This window comes from Herpailurus yagouaroundi, unplaced genomic scaffold, assembly GCF_014898765.1.
Source record: "Herpailurus yagouaroundi ecotype Mexico unplaced genomic scaffold, PumYag 185, whole genome shotgun sequence".
NCBI lineage: Eukaryota > Metazoa > Chordata > Mammalia > Carnivora > Felidae > Herpailurus > Herpailurus yagouaroundi.
In genome coordinates this window covers 1109453-1128683 of record NW_024412416.1, presented here as the reverse complement: position 1 = coordinate 1128683, position 19231 = coordinate 1109453, and the positions used below count along the sequence as shown (strand labels likewise).

The following is a 19231-nucleotide window of genomic DNA, read 5'->3' as shown; positions in this document are numbered from 1 at the left end:
ATCGCAGGGCAAGACGCCTTCCAGGAGTCGAGTGAGCGGGGGAGGAGCCTGTGCCTACAGATCTGAGACGCTTCGGGAGGTGGCACAGCGGAGCAGACACGACCACGTGTGCTGCTTCTGGGATGTCTGGGTCCCAATCCCACGTCTCCCTCTGTGTAACCCTGAGGGGGGCGGACACCGGCCCCAGGGGCCCCCGGGGAGGGGCCGAGGCCCCTGCTGCCGCCGCACTGTCCCCCTTCGTCCCTCCTCCAGGCTGCCGACCCGGGCGCTCTCCCCGGGGACCCCAAAAACAAATCTCGTACCATCGTGGGCTCCCGAGCCACCTTCTGACTCTTAGCCCTGCAGACGCGAGGGAAGCCAAACAGCTCTGCGAACGCGTCTCGTAGCCCGTGTCTCTGCTTACGCACAGGCTTATCGCCATCACTACACGTAGCGTTTCTGCAGACCCGCCTAGGCTGCTTCTCGTTACAAATGGAGAACGTCCCGGCTGCGTCACAGGATTTTATCGACGGGCTTCCGTGAGTTCAGTGGGCACTTCAGACCCACATCAATAACGTATTTTCTGTCGCAGGAAACGTCTCCTTTAAACAGCACGTGAGCTCTTTTTCACCTTTAATACAAATATCAGGAAACACTCCGTTCTTCCCACAAATACTCACCAAAGGCCTCTGGGCTCGGCCCTGGTCTGCGGGCTGACACAGCACTTACAGGGATTTCGACACAGTATAAAAAACACAAGTGCCTGGACGCTTTCTAGCATGAAGGGCGGGGGGATTCGGGTGAGGGCGTTGGGGGGAGGGGTCCGGGCCGGTGACACGATCGCTCCTGCCGGGACGTGCTGTAGTCCGGAGCGGGAACAGGCGTGCCGTGCTTGGGACACAAAGGCAGCCGGGGCTCGGTGAGAGGGGAGCGAGGCCGGGGGGGGAGGCCAGAGACCCTGCGGCTTTAGTCCGCATGTGGCAGGAGCCAGGGAAGGGGACACGACCGGATCTCATCCAGTTGGTGGGAGCCTTTGGCTCTTATGGAGAATGGAGTCGGGTTGGAGGACAAGCAGAGAGGCAGGCCAGCGGGTCGGACCCCGAGCTAATCCGCGGCCAGGCGGTGCGGACCTCGGGTGTGCAGGAGGGGCGCGTGCCGAGTGTGTGTGTGTGCCCGAATCAGCGCGGGGGGGGGGGGGGGGGGGGAGGGCAGTGGGGAGGGGTGAGCGAGCCCACCCCCTCCAGGTGCACGAAGTGCGCCTGTCACGTACCCACCGCGATGGCCATCTAGGCTGGAGCTCAGAGAAGGGATCGGCCAGAGAAGGGGTCAGAGAAGGGATGTGAACCGGGCTCATCCGTATCCGGACGGTGTCCAATCCCAGGAACCGTGGACGCAAGGAGGAGGGCTCGGAAGGGAGAGGCAGAGGAGGAAGCAGAGAAGGGGAGGCCGGTAAGGAGGAGGGAGGCCCAGAGAGGAAAGGGTTTGAAGGGGGTGGGGAACGCGTCCTGCTGTGCAGCCGGTTACACGGACGGACGGACGGAAGGAAGCAGAGAAAGGCCCGCAGGACGTCGCGGGACGGAGGTCTCCGCCGCCTCGAGGGGGCAGTTTCCGAAGCTTCCGTCAGGAGAGGCGGGGCTGGGGGGCGGGGCTGCTCCCCCGCAGCCCAGAACGTTCTTCTAGGCAGAGGCCTGGGCCCACCTTCTCCCCCACCTCACGGTCCTGGGTGCCTCATGAATAACGCCTGGAAACAGGGCTTTCGTGTCTGGTTGTCCACGGACAGAGAGCAAGTCCAGGGCCTGTGTCTCCGCCCGTGTCTCGTTGGTAGCAGGAAGTCGCCGACTTGATGGGTGGCAGCCGTGCTTATTATTATTCCCCGGTCACCAGAGTTAACGCCCAGCGGGTGCTCAGTGGACGTAGGGCCGAGTGAGGGTCCCGACAGCTGCCCACCCCTCTGCCCTGGGTCAGCACACCCCAGGGAAGGCCTTCACCGTGGTGGCCCCGGCCCTCGCGTGCTTTCCTGCCTCCTGGTGACAGCGTCCCCACGTCAGGACCCCCTTGCGATAGGGCTGCTGACGCTAACGCCGGGTCCCCGGGAGCCTCTTTAGAGCTTCTGGAAAACCTGGCCACTTCTTTGTTCCCTGCTCTCCCACTCTTACTGAACGTGTCTCCTGGCTCCCACCCCTCCTTCCCTTCAGCCCCTTCTCTGCGTTGCAGCCGGGGTGATCTCGTAAGCATGTGACTCGGATCATGGATTACGTCGTAACCCTCTGCTTGCCACCATCCCCAGGCTTCACATCGTACCAAAAATAAAACCTAACCTGTTTACTGTGTCTAACGGCCCCTGCCGCTTCACGGATGTCCTTCCCACCGCGCTCACTACATTCAAGCCACACTAGCCTTCTGCCCAGACTTCATTGCCACCGCAGGACCTTTGCACTGCCAGCTCCTTCCGCCAGGGGCGCTCATCCTGGGCCGTCCACACACCACATTCTCCAGGTCTTCCCGCTGCCCTAACTCAGGCAATACCTCTGCTCCCCTCTGAGGGGAAAAGCTTCCTTCAGGAAACCTCTTGCTGTTCAAAATTGTTTTCCTTATTTGCTTACTTCCTTTTACCTGTACGTTTGTTGGAATGGACGTTCCGAGACACCCGATCTCAGACTGCATGCATTTGTTTCCTCCCTCGTTCGTTCAACAAGTATTCATTAAGCACCTACTACGTTCGAGACATTGTTGCTCTGGGGACAATACTTCAGCCCCAAGCCAGTGCCCTGCACATTCAAGTTGCTTAACAAATGTCCGTTGAATAAATAAAGGAATAAGTAAATAGAGCAAAGAACAGGAAGAAATAGGTCACATACCCATCGCTAGTGGTAAAACCGTGGTTCAATAATAAAACTACTTAGTAATAAAATGCTAACGTAGGCTGGCGGAGACATCCAAGTCGAACAGCATTGGTCCCGGAGAAAATGAGCCGGGAAGGCCTTCCTGGCCAGGACTTCGGAAATTATACAAGAATCATCACACCGTGGAACGTGCCTCTGAGCAGCCCGCGTGAACTTTTCCGTGTACATTTCTTCTCTTCACGGGGTGACAACTCACTTACTGATTTGGCCTCATTTATTAAGTGTTTTCCTTGCAAAGGAAAGGAAACTGTATCTGCAACTAACCACACGTGCGCTGCTGAACTCCAACAATAATATTCTGTCCAGGACTTAATGAATCTTTCAGGAATCTTCCAAAACTGCTGAGTTGGGGGTCAGATTTGAGACCGCAAAGAAGCAGTGTGTGCAGGGGGTGGGGTGCGGTACCCGGTCCGGCCCGAAACGCCCGTGTTCCTTCGGCCCCTGTTTTCAGACGCTGGTGTCGTTTTCTCATAACATCGCTTCTGTCTAAACTCGGGTGCACCTCCTCCCTCTCCTTTCCGTTACGAGGACTCGTCCAGATTGAATCCAAACCCAGGAACGGCCGAATCCCAGTGACTTGGCTGGTGGGACTTTCGGAAAGCCCGAAATCTAGAGAGAGCGCTGGGCGATGTGCTTTTTAAAAAGTGCATTCAATGGTGTGAAGTTAAGTTGACTCTTGCTGGCACTTGGGGGGAGGAATCTAAATAACAGATTAAAATGCCTTACGATAGCACGTTGCGCATACATTTGTCCTCGTGAGGAAAATGAACATTTCCCTACAAGATTACATACATGCTGTTTTCTCAATTCACTTGCTCAGAGCACTCAGGCGAAATGCAATCCAGTCGATCCGTGTGCAAACCTCAGGTTTACGTCTGAACGAGTATTTACTGTAAAAGTGAGAAGCGTTTTTAAGCCTGCTGTGGTATCGTTGCGCTGACATGATCCAGACCCTCATCAGAGACTTCTTTTGGTGTCCAGACATCAAAATATTAATCGCCTTCTGCGATGTGCTCAGAACTGTGTTTTGTCACTTTTCTTTAATGACTCGAGCGGGAGCTCGGTGACATTTGCGAATGGCAGGATGAACATTAAAGAAGCTGGATAAATTCTCTCTCCGGCATCCTCCCTGATACGATTTCATGGGCAAGAAATGTGCTGCGGCCTCTTTCCCTTTGGCTATGATTCACTTCACAGTGAGTGATGTCTTCGTCTCTCTGGGGTGGAGAAAACTATGTTGATGTTGTGCTCACACAAGCACAGAGGAGCAGACAGGGCTGGATAGAAAGTCCAGGAAGCCATATATACGTTAAATAGACTTGTGTTAAAGGGGTAGGGATGGTCTTTCTTTATTTTTTTTAATTTAAAAAAATATTTTTAACGTTTATTCATTTGAGAGACAGAGAGAGACAGAGAGTGAGCGGGGGAAGGGCAGAGAGAGAAGGAAACAAGGAACCCGAAGCAGGTTCCAGGCTCTGAACCAACACCAAAGAGCCCAATGCAGGGCTTGAACCCACGAACCATGAGATCATGACCTGAGCCGAAGTTGGACGTTTAACCAACTGAGCCACCCAGGTGCCCCATCTTTCTTTCTTTTTTCAATGTTTATTTATTTATTTTGAGAGACAGAGAGAGAAAGTGTGAGCAGGGGAGGGGCAGAGAGAGAGAATCCCAAGCAGGCTCCACACTGTCACTACAGAGCCCGATACAGGGATTGTCACGAACTATGAGATCAGGACTTGAGCTGAGATCAAGAGTCCGCTTAACCAGCTGAGCCACCCAGGTGTCCCCAGGATGATCTTTCTAATTAGTGGTGCTAATCAATGGATACCCACATGGGAGAACCCCCACCTGACACCAGTGTAATGTCAACTCCAGAAGACATGCAGCTCCAACCAAGAAAAGTAAAACAGTAAAGCTTCAAGAAGAAAACAGAGCATCTCCGTGACCTTGGAGTCTGTACGAATCGTCTCCAACAGGACTCAAACTGCCAATCATAATGAAGAAACCGATACATTTCTATATCAAAATAAAGAACCCCTATTGATCAGGTACCAACGAGAGAATAAAAGCGCAGCTCACAGAATGGAAAACAGTGTCTGTAATGTGTATCCGACAAATAACTCGTTTTCAGAACGTCTAGAGAATTTCTACAAATTGCTAAGGAAAAGACAACCAGGCTAATGGAAAATGGGCAGAGCCATGAACAGGCACTTTGCAGATCAGGACATCCAAAGGGCCAACACACACATGAAAGGGTGCAAATCTCCTTCATCATCAGGAAGACGCAAATTAAATGCATGAGACACCAGCGCACACCCACCAGACGGGCTAAGACGGAACATGCCCGAGAGCAGCATCTAGAGCAACTGGAGCCCCACGCGCACCGCGAAGGGGAGCCTCGGGGCCGCGTCACCCGCCACGGCAGCATGGGAGCTCACCTGGGGACCAGCAGCTTTACTGCCAGAAATGCACGCATGCATTCACCAAAACCACGGATAAGCGTGTTCATAGCCCCAAACCGGGAGCTCCCCAGACGCCCACCAGTGGGTAGAGAAATCGTGCCACATTCTCCAGCAGATAACGCTGTGAAAATGGGGAGGCCACCACCATACACGGCGGCACAGATGTTTTCCATGGCGTCATGTGGAGCGAAAGAAACCAGACACAAAGGATACAAAGTATACGCTCATTTGTTTCTTACCTTCCGCCTGCCTGCACGTGAAATCACACGGTTTCTGTGACTTCTCTCTCTTCACGCGCAAACAGAAAGCAGAATCAGGTCCACAAACACAGAGAACAAACTGGTGGTTTCCAGAGGGAGTGAGAGGAGGCCCAGGCTGCCAGTTACGGGATGAGGAAGCCACGGACGGAAGGCACAGCACATGGAATACAGCCAGTGGTGCCATAACAATGCTGTGTGGTGACAGACGGTGGCTGTGCTTGCGGGGCCCAGCATAACATACAGACGTGAGACTAATGTAACACTGTGTGTCAACTACACTAAAAAAAAAAAAAAAGTGCAAGGTACATGAATGTGTTTACATAAAGTTTAAAAAAAAAAAAAACAGGCAAAACGAATGTGTGCCCTTAAAACAGGAGGGCCACTTTTCTTCGCCAGGTTTTAACTGGGAGGGGCATGAGGGAGGTTCTGGGAGGCTTCTGGGTGTCTGAGTGTGCTGTTTTGTTTTTTTTTTTTAATCTGGGTGCTCATTACGTGGACGGTTTCAATTTATGAAAAATCACCAAGTTGGACACTTCTGATATGTGCATAAAACTGAACACTTACAATTTACACATCAAATGAAATCTCACCACAAGATATCTTATAATTTTTCAGTTTATTTTTGATTATATTTGGAGAGGCAGATTTTCTATGATAGCTTCCAACCAACCATTGTACATTAACCAAATTTTACACAAGCCATTTGAAAAAAGATCTAAAAATGTGCTTAGTTATTGGTATTATATAACGTTGATCAAGCACCAAGAGTGTGCTAACAGCTGTACAGAGCAAACATAGAAAAGGTTGACAGTCCCCGCCTTCAAAAATACCCACTGCTCCCCGAGTCTCGCACATAGAACTTAAAAGTCACACCCTTTTATTCATAAGGCATAAATAAGGAAGTCTGTCGCAGTTTTCATTGTTCATCAATAAATATCTAATACCCTTTCCCCAATTATCCCAATAATTACTAATATCTTTGCCTTTAAATACAAATCTCTGTAGTACAATATACAGTATATACTGATTTGGTATTCACACAATGGACCATGATGTTCTTGCAAGTTGGTTATAATATGAAGCATGTTGAATTTCAACATTCACAAATTGCTACACCTCTTAACAGAATCATTTACTGTTGGCAGCACTTTTCCGTTGTTTAAAAAAACGAGGTGCCGTCGCTCGTACACTGATAAACTGTAAACAAAAACAGCACTGCCTCGATTCCGATAAGGGCATCGGGACTCACGGCACATCAGAGCAGCGAGCGTCGGCACATCTACTAAAGTGGCCTGGCAGGTAGCAATCGCGTAGCCCCATGCCCTAAAATACTAAAGCGCGACGGTCAGCTAGTAATGGTGATACAGAGGAACTTGCTTCGACCGTATCTGCAGTTTAAAGAAGGGGGTGGTGGCGTAAAATATCCGAAAACCAAGCTGGGAGACGTTTTTTTGCTTTTCTGCAAGGCTGTGTTCGAAGCAAATTCAGACTAGAAGAGAGGAATACGATTATTCTGAATTTAATGACTGGCTGAGGGTATCTGATTTCAGGACAATCCCTTAAGTGAGAACATCTGATTGTTCACTTTTCAAAAGCAAGAGAAACGAAGTGAATTTTGATAGTGTATGATTCTAGGCGCCAGGCATGGGAAATCGTACTTCCTGTGAATGCGCCGGAGACGATGGTACAAGGTGACGGCCACTACGGGAGTCAGGCCAGTCCACACGGGATGAGGAGAAGTCTCCTTCCCAGCCAGACTCTGGTCTTGCCCCGCTCTGCAAGTACAGGGAGGGGGGAGGGGGGACGGCTAGAGTGAGGGGTTCCGGGGAAAGAAGGCTGTCACAAGCATGGGGTCAGGAGAGAGAAAAGACCCAGCCGTGAACTCCACCTTCTCTAGATCCCAAGGCTCCGAGCATCTGTCAGCTTCAAGCTGTGGCAAAGATCCCTAACTTGGTACCACACTCCAAGCGATAAAGCTGGGGACAACCCGTCCCCACTGGGGCCATCGGGTTCCCCAGGGCATCACCAGCCCTGGGTGTTTCTTCTCCGTCATGTGGCGATGATGTCGAGTTGAATTTTAAAGCCACACTAGACGGAGGGCCAAACGAGATTTCTCTGCTACCTCCTCAGACAGGAAGAGGGGAGAAGAAAGTTCTACAGAGTCCCTTCTCTTCTGCACATGGGGTGGGGCTTACGGTCACACGCCCTGCCTCGGTAGCTAGACGCGTGGCTCAAGCAGGGCCCATTAGGAAGAGGCGATGGCAGTTTGGTCCATCCGCCATGGTCCTACCTGGCAAGGACAGCAGGGGTTGGGCTTGGACAAGGTTTTTCTCATCCCAGGTTGGTGCATCTCCACTTCTCTGCAAATCATGGAGCAAGAGGTTGGGAGCTACCTATCTCTGGTGCTCTTGTGGCTTAATCTGTGATAAGGGGACCGTGTGTCATGGAGCCGTCCTGGACGGCAGGAGAGCGGATAGGGTAGCTCCCAACTCTTACAGGTGGGAACCCACTATCCCCTTTGAGGGTGAAAGAAACAACCTTATTTAATGTACCCAACCCAGAACAGAGCACCAGAAGACGAAAATTCTGACAATAGACAGTAACGTATGTATATATATATATTTTTTTTCATTTTCAGTGATAAATCCTCAGTTCTGCATACTAAGGCTTAAGTTTCAGTCACCTAGTTGAAAGTCCACAGATAAACAGGAGAATAAAAACAGTGACATAAAGGCCTCTAAACACGAAGGCTCACTACAGACAAAAGCATCCGTCCCTCAGTTCACAGCGTGAAATGTTCCGACTGCCCCGTGTGGGGAAACATAGACCTCGACAGAGCAAGCTGAGAGTCATTCGAAGGTCTTGGGAACGGATGCTGGATCCTACTGCCTTCAAATCTGAGATGCTCCCCAAACCCCTCTTTCAGGCATTTATTGTCCCATCCAGAGTGCTTTTTCCTACTCTCAACATTTGTCCATAACCCACCTTGTTCTCAGAAGAATTAAGGTAGCGAGTTTCTGCCAATCATTGTTCTTTGACCCTGTACCAAGACATTAGAGTCAAACGCTGAAAAGGATTCTCTCCGTGCAATTATGTCAAAGCACCATTCAACAGGTGGAAACCGGGATCAAATTCTGATCAAATTACAACAGCTTCCTGTACGCTGGAGAAACCTTGCTCTCAAGTTATTTAACAAAGAAGGACAGTAAACCAAAACTGGTGTTCAGATAGACATACACAGATAGATACGTAAATGGTTAAATAGAGATTTTTTTTTTTTTTTTGCGCTGCTGACAAGTATTTGGAACTCTGGAGTTGGTGCTGCATTGTGGAGAACACCTCCGCGCCTTTATCGTATGACTGACAAGCTTTCAAGATCCTGTGAAAGCCACCGGAAGTGGTTTTGTGGCACATAGAAACCACGGTCCGCAGTTAGAATGTCAAAGTTTCTACCTCATCTCTACTCCTCAAGGCACAAGGACACGTTCTAAACTCTCCGAGTCACGTGTGAGAAGCAGAGTGCCCGGTACCACCAGGAGACAGAAGACCAAGGAGCACATGGGAGACCGCGTGGGTGGCCGTGATTTTCCATTACTGACCTTACGGTGTTGGTGAGCAGCTCTCCCCACACCCCGGGGTGCAGACAGGAAGATCTCCCAGCCCAGGTCCCTCAGCCTCGTACGCAGAGGGAGCACACTCCATGCTATGCCTGACTCGGCAGGTGAGCTCCTCCCTACGCTGTGCACAGAAGATCCAGAATGTTCCATGAAGATCTGCAACGAGGATCATAATGGTGACCGAAGGGCAAGATTGAAAAGTCGTAGTCCTTGCTGCGAGTCAGCAGAGAAGTAGCATCCTCTGGGGACACACAACCTGTGACTTCACCTGCAACGCAACATTAAGGAAAACAGAACTCATCCAGCTCTCTCCCTTCGCAGCCCCAGGCAGGCACGTAGCAAATATCTGCCGCGTAACATATTCCCCACCGCGAGACTTCAATAAAATGGAAAGAATCCAATTAAATTTTTTTTTGCTTGGAATTCAATTTGCATGTTCTGCTCGTCCATTACATTCTTTTGGTAGGAAAAGATATTGCACTTCTAACAACGCATCCGAGCATCATTGAGTCCAAGCCAATAGGAGGGTAGGTCTCTCTAGAACGCACACTTCCTGAAGCGCATCTTGCCCACCGGCAGAAAGCCTCGGCGGCTGCGTCTGTACCCCAGCGAGCGGTCGCCACACGGCCCTGAGACCTCACGCCACAGAGGGAGAGCCGGCGGCCGCCAGCCGTGCACGGCGGGGCGGCCCTGGGCTCAGGATTTCATCGTGCAGATGGGCACGACAACCACGAGGATGACCGTGCACGCGGCAGCGGCGACCAGAGCGGCGATCTTGCAGACCTTGGCTCGTCTGAACTCCGCTTCCTTACGCTTCAGTAACGAGTCGTAGCCCGGGGTATAAACATCCTCCATCCAGTATTCTAAGTTGTTTGGGTTTAAGGACTCCTGCGTCTAGAAGCAACGACAAGACGTTAGGGACACGGGAAGTACTTGAAAGCAGGTCCCAGAGCGCCTGACTCGTCCGCAGCCCGGGACCACCGCGACATCCGCCATGCCAGCCCCGCCTGACAAGGGCCACCGAGGCCTCGGGCTCCTACACACCACGACTACACCTGCCCCGCCCTTGCTGCCTGAGTCCACGGGTCTGACACGGGGAAACCACGGGTCTTCTCGCTGTGAGCAAGCAATCAGGGCCGAGACAAACGGGGCTCAACGCCAGGGGTCTGCGGCCACGAGCGGGCCAGCCCGGCCTTGGGACAACCAGGGAACCTCACTGACAGGTATGCTCCCCTACCGGCCCTAAGAACAGAGCCCTTTGAGGCAGGGCTCTCTCGTGGCTCTGATTCCGTTCCCAGATCCACACAAAAGCGTCTACTGAGAAATCAAAGTCCTGTCCCAGACGAGCAGCTCACACACAATCTAAAATATGGTCAGGCCGCTGCTCGGAGTCCCGGTCCACAGGGCCGTGCAGACGGTCCGAGAGCCACGGGCTGCGTCCGCGATGGCAGGCCCGCGCTGACCTCGGTCTCCCGTGTCCTGAGATTGACGCGGCGTCTGTAGGAGAAACACCACAGTTCTCCTGAGCTGCCCGTGGACCCCGCTCCCCAATGATGCGCTAATCAGTTCCTGTAACAGGGCGGAGGGGGGAGCAGTGTTCTCCCCCTCCGGCAAGAGCTTTTAATAACGTAGCGTCACGTGAAAGCAAACACAGAAATCCCAAGCGAGGTCACCTGAATCTCTGAAACACAAACAAAGGTATCCATTCTGGAGATTTTCTCGGCTTGTTTAATGCTCAAAACGTGCACGTTAAAGTCGCTCGGACACACGCACAAGATCACAAAACACATCCTTTGGAACCTGTTTGAAAACTGCATTGTAGCATGTTTTAGGGGGATGTTGGTGATTCTGACCCGTGTTACTCGCTGGCACGTCCTTCCAGACGCGCCTCTGATATTTGTCACCTGGCTCTGGGGACAGAGCAGCCTGGCCCCACGGACACACGCCAGGTGGGCCCGGTCAATTCCCTCCGGGCGTCTGCTCCGGAGCCCTGGGTCTCGGTGGGTTTCAGAAACAGCTCCCTTCCCTCGGCCTCAGATCCCAGGGCGACGACATCTGTCACTGGTGCTGGTGCCCGGATGCCCCCCGGGCTCTCACCCTGCCCATCGCACCAGGACAGCCCCTCCCTGACAGTCCCTCCCTTCCTGGGCCATCGTGAGTGACGGGACTCTCTCGGGAACGGAAAGTCTGTCACGACAGGGGGCTGGGTCTCTGCGGGAGCCCCCACTACCGTGTCCTCTGCTAGAGTCCCAGGGGCCCCGGCCTCCCCCAGCTGCCCGCTCCCGCCATTAGGACGAACACCCGTCTTCAGGCTCCAGCCAGGGCTCCCTCCCCCGAAAGTCTGCCCTCCACGGGCACTTGCAATGCGTGGCTCGGCCACGAAAACCCTTCAGCCATCTCACGGACACCGGACGGGAGAGGGGGATCCGGGACGGGTGATCTCACGGGCAGACTGGTCTGCCACGGTGAGCGGCCACCTGTGAGGGTTGGACGGCTGAACAGCAGCCCCCGCCCCCCCCCCCACTCTGCACCTTCAAGACGGGCCCGGCCGCCTCTGCCTCCCAGGCTTGTCACGGAGGGAGGCCTGGAGCCAACCAAGCCCACCCTGCATGGCGGGTTCTGTCTCAAACAGAAGGAAGTCGGCTTCCTTTCACGGTCACGTACACCTTGCAGGCCGGGACTCAGCCTGCAAAATAAACTATTTTTTATTAGCTTTCCCGATAACTTCAGGCTCTAAGGACAACAAACAGCGGTGATACCACAGTTTCCAGGGCCAAGGGCCAGGGTGGCTTGTTACCAGGCCCCCAGACCCTTGGAATGACAACAGGGCCCCCCCCCTTTGCTCCCGCCCCCGAGCGGGCGACCTCACACCCAGACACACGGGGCCCCGGAGATGGTCCAGATGGCGCAGCTGTCCTGACATCACCTGAGTTTCCGAAAAGGAACGAGAACGAGTCAGGCCGCGCCTCCCGGCAACCCCTCCCCTCCTGCTTTGTGCAAAGGGCGCTCCCTCCTTGGCTCGACCTTAAGTGAGGTCACCAAAGCTCTCTAGTCTGAAGGCCTGCTGTCATTTCGGGCAGTTTTGGGTTTATACTTACAAACGTGGCACGTTAACATGTCACGCATCTGTAGGGGCAGAAAGTCACCTGTGCCTGGGAACGGCCCCCTCCCCCAACTTCAAGGAGCTGTTTCAGGGCCCCCCGGGCAGCTCAGTCGGTTAAGGGCCGACTCTCGGTTTCGGCTCAGGTGATGACCTCACAGTCTGTGAGTTCGAGCCCCGTGGTGGGTTCCGTGCTGACAGTGTGGAACCAGTTTGGGATTCTGTTTCCCTCTCTCTCTGCCCCTCCCCCCACCCCGCGTCTGTCTGTCTGTCTCTGAGAAATACATAAACGTTAAAATAAAGACGTTAGTCGATCTATGACTCGTTCGATTCATCTGACCCTCTCACGGTCGTGTACTAGTTGACCCAGGAACGCAGGGGGAGTGGCCCCCACCGCAAAGCCGCACAGGGTCCTCCTGCAGGGCATCCAAGCCCTGGCCCATGAGCAGGAGGAGGACAAGACAGGGAGAGGCCCGGAGGGACAGTGGACACAGCACACGCAGGGACACAGCGTGCAGGGGGTAAGAGGGGCGAGGGGGCTGTCACCACAAGCCCCACCGTTAGAGTCTAGCCAGGACTGCCCCTTCCCCTAACTGCCGTCACTCAGGTTCACTGTGGTCACTGCGGGGACACGCGGGCCCCCCGCTCTCTCGGCAGCCCAGGAGGAGGACCAGGGGCTGGGCTGGGTCCCGCACAGACTGAGGCTTGTCCGACCCGGGCCAGGCACTCGGCTCCCAGAACTGGCATCTCCTCGTCTGCAAGCCGCGGACCCTACGGTCCCCGCGCCCCGTGCTCACAGCCGCCCTGGAAAGAACACGCAGACCTGACTCGTTTCAGCATCACTTAACTGGCCCCTGAAATCCTTTCTAGTGCCTTCTTCCCAAACCTTCTCACAGCGGCTCTGCAAGGGACATACGGGCACGGCCAGTGCACGGCGTGGAGCGGGCAGAGGGGATGTCCCGGGTCCCTCCGCAGAGGAGCCCAGCGCTGGGGGAACCCGAGGTCTCTGCCGCCACACCGCGCCCCCCAGCCACCGCCACTGGCATCTCCCCCACAGCCCTCAACAGGCCAGGTCGCAAAGCTCATTCTGCAGGTGAGGACGGGATGCTCTCCCGTGGTGACACAGAGACACGGGCAGGCGCAGTGTGCACGGGACGAGGTGGGGCTGCCCACCGACGTGTGCCCGAACCCCAGCCCCTCGTGTGGTGGCCAGACTCGGGCCACGACTGCGTTCACCGAGCTCCCGGGGGTGGCTCTTACCTGGGACTGCTCCACATGGACACATAATCCATAGCTTGGCTCCCACAAATATGTTTATCCCACGTGCTACATGTGGAAGGAGAAATCGGCTGGTGTTTCGTGAAGCTCTGTCTCAGGTCTCGTGGGCAACGAACCAGGAGGATGTACACTCGCTACGGAGCCTTAAACGCACCGGTTTAAGCTACTCGGCGGCCAAAGTCAGTCCATCAACCCCGCGTTCCCACTGCCAAACGTTTGCAAGCAAATCAGCAAAGTAACGCTCCCCTTGTTAAAGCCTCGGCTCTACGGCTGATCAAGGTTCAGAATCCCGGGGCGGGGGCCCTGGGGCGCCGGACGGTGAGGTCCCTCCTGCATGGACTGGGGTGGGGGGGGGGCCTCCCCCCGCCGCCCGCGACCGCGCGAGACTCACCTGCAGGTCTAGGGCCGTCAGCTTGCCCTTGTCGCCCGCGTTCCTTGCGTACTCCTCGATGGTCCAGGAGGGCGGGCCCCGCTTCACCTCGGCCAGCTCTGTCAGCCGCATGTCCGCGTACAGGGGGTCATTCTTCGTGTGCGCTTTGAGGGAGGCGGGGTAGGGGTGCGGGCTGAACACCTGCTCCACCAGGAAGCTGTCCTTGCACTGCTTGGGCAGCCGGTGCTGCGGGGGGACGCTGTATGGCCCGGCCGCCTGCAGAGGGGCACAGGGGAGGCCAGGAAATTAGCACAGAGGCTGTGGGATTTCACGGCACAACCGGGCAGCCGGCGGCTTTCTACTGCGAGGCCCCGAGGGCGTCCGGGGAACGGGACCCCGTGGGCGTCCGGGGAACAGAATGCGGGGATTTAGCACAGAATGAAGGTACGCCAGGAGCGGGGGCAAGTGTCCAGGAGAAGTGTGCAACGGGATGGCCCTCACGTGAGCTCAGGTAACAAGACCTCGCGGACCAAGCCCTCGTGGCGTCACTGCCGTTAGCAGCCCTCCTCGTGCAGGCACGGAGCGGAGCCCAGAGAGGCCCCGCCGAGCAGGGGCGAGGCCCCCACGGAGCAGGGGCACAGCTGCTGGGGGGGGCTCGGCTTCCAGCCGGGCTTCCGGGAGTCTCAGTCCCTCGTTTTTCCCAGTTTGTACCCGGTGACGAGGAGTAAGCACCGCGGGCCCTTCCCCTCGAGGCGCTTCTGACATCGGGCCACCCTGCCCTCCGGGAGGGAAGCAGCCTGAGGGCACACGCCGGGAGCCTCCGGTGGTGCTGAGACCCTCCGGGGAGCGGCCAGCTGGACAGCAGTGTGGGGTCCCGGCCCGGGGGACTCTGTTCTCCGTGAACCTGTCACACGGGGGTCTCACAGGGCCTCCGGGAGGCACTCGGTGACTGCCAAGCCTGGGTGGGCCCCCATCTCTGCACACTCTGCAGGCCCGTGACTGCCCGGCTCCCCGTCCGTCCGCCCCCTGGGCGGCGAGGCCCGTAAAAGCGGGCACCTGTCAGCGTCCGCCTTTCTCCCCCTCTCTTGCCAGGTCGGACGGCCGAGCAGAGGGCCGCCCGCCCGTGTGTCAGAGGGGGTCGACACCAAAACACGAAGCCGTGTACGTGACGCAGAAAAGCCAGGGAAAACAGGGCGGGCAGGGAGGAGAGGGTGCAGGTGCCTGAGAGGGACGTGTGCGTGAGCGCGGGATGGGCCGCGAGGCGCGAGTGTGTGAGCGTGGGCCTGCACGTGGACCGGGCCGGCTGGTGCCACACCGGCTCCCACAGCACGGGCCGCACGTGGCTGCACGAGAGCAGAGCAGTGGCCAGCACAGGCAGCAGGCCTCCCTGGGATCGGACAAGATCACTTCCGGCGCCTGGGGGCTCAGTCGGTGGAGCGTCCGACTTCAGCTCAGAGACTGCGGCTCAGGTCAGGATCTCACGGTCCGTGAGTTCGAGCCCCGCGTCGGGCTCCGTGCCGACAGCTCGGAGCCCGGAGCCCGGAGCCCGTTTCGGATTCTGTGTCTCCCTCTCTCTCTGCCCCTCCCCTGCTCGTGCTCTGTCTCTTTCTCCCAAGAATAAATACACCTAAATGAAGATTAACATATATGTATGTATATACATATATGTATATAAATCACATCTTTTTATCCTCTTTCCTCCGATCCTGGACACTGAAAACTTGCGTGGAAGCCAGCCTCCCGCGTGGCTTCGCGAGCCCGCAGCCCACACCGCCGTCACGCCCTCCCCGACACCGGCCCCTCCGAGCGCCTGCGGCCCGTCCCGCAGAATCAGGGCATCGGCTCTGGCCAGAAAGGGGCGAGGAGGGCCGCCGCGGGCGCCACTGGCCCGCGGCTCCCGGCGGCAGGGGACGCGAGCATCCGTGTACGCCCGCCCTGGCACCGACGGGGAGGTGTCGGCCCTCAAGATGCAAAGGCACCGAGGCTCCCGGGAAGAGTGAGCACACGGCTGCGATGGCAGACAGCCACGGGGCAGGGGAAACGGGCGTCGGGTGTCGGGGAGCCGCCGTCGGGGGCGGGGGGGGGCCATTTCCTGACTGGGGACTCACCGCCCGCTCCCTGCGCCCCGCTGTTTCAGGAGCAGTCATCCCTGGCTCGCCCGCGTCTCCCCCACACTCCCCGCTCCGCCACCCCTCCTGAATCCGAACCCCGCTCTCTCCTGTGGACAATACCAGGCACACGCTCCTTCCAGCTGGCGGACGGACCATCTGCCCGGCCCGTCCTCCCTGTCCTAACGCGGACCGTGCCCCAGATCTGGAAGGACAGCCAGGCTCCTCCGGGGATGCGCCCCGGGGCTGTCCCAGCGCGAGAGCCCCGATTGGTGGGCGCGGATTAAATTACCTCTTTGGACTTCTGGTGCCAGCCCTTACTCTCCCCGGGGCCCCTGTCCTTCACCTCCTCCTCACCAAGGCCCGCGCGGCTGGCGTAGGTGATGGTGCGCCAGTCTCTGGGCGAGTTGGAGGTGCTGGCGATTTTGGACTCCGTGGCACTGTTCTCCTCCGTCAGGGACCTCGAGGACGGCCTGGTGAAGAGGCTCTTTTTTAAGGCCTTGACGCGGAGGCTCTCGCTGTTGCTTCCGCTGGCCTCTGAGCAGCACCAGTCGGCCGCGTTCCCGGGTTTGGGTCCACGGGGGCCGCTGTGCCCACGAAACATCCGGGGAGAGGCGCTCTCGTCGGACGGAGCCTCGCTCGTCCAGGAATTCAGGTCGACCTGCGCACCCGCCTTCTCGGGTTGCTGCATTTTCTGATCCAGCTTATTTAGCTTGCCCAGGACCTGCGAAATTTCCTCGCGGACACCCGACAGCGACTCAAGCTTCCGCTCGATTTCGCCGATCCTCAGCACCAGCCTGCACACACTGGTCTTCAGCTCCTCTTCGGAGCGGTGGCTGCTGCTTTCGGGCCGGCTGCCCTTTTCTCCTTTGCTACCGGGAAGCCCGTTGGCGATTTTGGTTACGCTGTGCTCCGGCGAACTGTCACAGTCCGACTTGTGAAGCTGAGACAAGGACCCTGTGCTGTTGTAGCAGGAGGACTGCATCACCCCCGTGGAGCCACTGATGCTCATGTCGTCAAGAAATCGAAAAATGTCGCTGATGTCATCGCTGACGACCTCCGAGTCGTCGTCCGACTGCTTCATGGCGTGCCTGTCACTGTACTTGCTCTGTCCGGAGGCGCACAGGTCCTTGTACTTCTTGGGCTCCAACACGTGCTGCTCGGTCTGGGTGCCCACGCTGCTGGTGTCTGAGCTGAGCTGCGCCCCCGTGCAGCTAATGCTCTTGTCTTTGAACTTTCTGACCGGCTCGTGCTTCTCCAGGTCAACAGGGGAGGAGACCTCTTTAGGTTTGAGCCCATCTGGTTTTGCCGCGTAGCCCCCGGGAAGGACCTGCTGTGGGTCGCTTGGCGCGAGGTAAGTGGGCCGCCTGTCTGGGGCTGGGAAACTGGGGGTCTGGCTGCTGGGGTGTGGATACCGCAGCTTCTCCTCAGAGGGGTTTCTGTTTAGGAAGGACCGTTCAAAGTCAGGGACCTCCTCGGTGTTGAGGCTCCAGCTTTTGGCCGGCCAGGGGGTCTGCTTGCCCGGCCTCCCCGGGCAGCGCCTGGCTTCCTGCGCCCCCGTCACTGGAGTGGGCCCAAAATACGTGGAGGCCTGCAGGTCGTCCAAGCTCTCGTGTTTGGCCCGCCTCTTGTCAGGCACCGGGGAGTACGTGAGGTTCAGGTACTGGCTGTTATAGGGCATCTCGAAGCTGTGGTTGAAGAAGGGTGTCCTGTGGGGCTCCTGGTGCCCCCGGGGCTCCCCACGCTCGACCTCTCCCTTGTTGGCGGGGCCAACCAGCGTGGGCGACACGGCCATCAGGTTGTGAAAATCCTCCTTAAAGATGTTCCTCTTCTGGACACAGGACTGGATGACAAAGGGCTCCGTGCTGCCACCCTGGCTCATGGGCAGGGAGTCCTGATCTGAGACGGGCTCGCTCTCAATGTTCATGGGGAAGTAGGTTCTCTGCATCTCACAGGGCTGGGGGCTGGCGATGGAGTAGGGCGCCAGCGCCTGTAGCCGGTCCAGGGAGGCCGCGCGGCTCTTCAGCTCCTTGCCGACGCCCAGCAGGAAGTTGGGCTCGGAGGCAGGCACGAACTGCGGCGGGCGGTCCTTGGGGTCCGCCTTCCGGCCGTGGGACGCCTGGCGGGCGGGGTAGCCCCGGCGGAAGGGCCTGTCGCCCAGCTCGCAGCCGAGGGGCTCGCACTGGGACGCGGCACAGGCCTCCGCATCCGACCCGCAGGGCTCAAAGGGCGCCTCCTTGTGGCGCCCCTTCTGCCGGCCCGTGGGCAGCTTGCCCTTGGCCGCGCCCCCGTTCATCTGGATCAGGTTGAATATGGTCACGACGTCCGCGGCCACCATGATCTTCTTCGACTGCTGGTTGTTCCCGGGGCACTTCATCTTGTCCTTGAACAGCGTGGCCGGGAAGTTGGGGTCCAGACAGGCCGTGTAGAAGAGGACGCTTCTCAGTTTGGCGAGCTGGGACAGGTCGAAGCGGGCACACAGGGACTTGCACAGATCCTGGTAGGAAACGGTGTTTTGCTTGCTGTCCAGCTCCTCCAAGATCTTCATCAGGAAGAGGGAAGTGTCCTGGTTGGTGTCCATGGCTGAGGACGTCAGAGCCTCGTGGCCGACGCTGAATGCTCCAGTCCGTTCTACAGTGACAACATCACAAAGTAGAGGGAGATCATAAACACCGGTGTAAACCAGGCCAGTTACGAACCACCTAGCAACGCACGAGGAGCTTTTTAATTTAAAAGTGTAGGGGCACCTGGGTGGCTCAGTCGGTTGAGCGTCCGACTTCAGCTCGGGTCATGATCTCACAGTCTGTGAGTTCGAGCCCCGCGTCGGGCTCTGTGCTGACAGCTCGGAGCCTGGAGCCTGTTTTAGGTTCTGTGTCTCCCTCTCTCTCTGACCCTCCCCCGTTCATGCTGTGTCTCTGTCTCAAAAATAAATAAACGTTAAAAAAAATTAAAAAAAAAAATAAAAGTGTATCAGCAGCTTCGGAAACATTCATAGCCTACGACTTTTAAGTCCCTTCCCAGGAACCCACCTTAAAGAAATTGTCGATGACCGTGATTTATGTACAAAGATGTTTGCTGTGATGGCGTCTATAACAGTGGAAAAATGAAGCATCTTGAATGCCCAAATAACAAAGGAATGCGTACATAAGGT

The 19231-nt window shown here is 56.6% G+C and overlaps 1 protein-coding gene across 3 annotated transcripts; it reads right to left on the bottom strand.

The window, feature by feature from the left end:
* Positions 1-6204: 6204 nt before the first annotated feature.
* MINAR1 (membrane integral NOTCH2 associated receptor 1) lies at positions 6205-18847 on the bottom strand. 3 transcript variants are annotated; one of them, XR_005796058.1, is made up of 4 exons: positions 16373-18847; positions 13994-14248; positions 13585-13650; positions 10005-10118 (listed from the first exon to the last, which is right to left on the bottom strand). XR_005796058.1 is itself a non-coding variant. In XM_040493454.1 (3 exons), exons 1-3 carry the CDS (start codon positions 18659-18661, stop codon positions 9921-9923), a joined length of 2742 nt encoding a protein of 913 aa, XP_040349388.1. In that variant the 5' UTR covers positions 18662-18845; the 3' UTR covers positions 6205-9920. The 3 variants fall into 3 exon arrangements, 2 of the variants coding, with proteins under 2 accessions (XP_040349388.1, XP_040349389.1); XM_040493454.1 differs by lacking the exon at positions 13585-13650 and having other exon boundaries at positions 6205-10118; positions 16373-18845; XM_040493455.1 differs by lacking the exon at positions 10005-10118 and having other exon boundaries at positions 13644-13745.
* Positions 18848-19231: the final 384 nt, after the last annotated feature.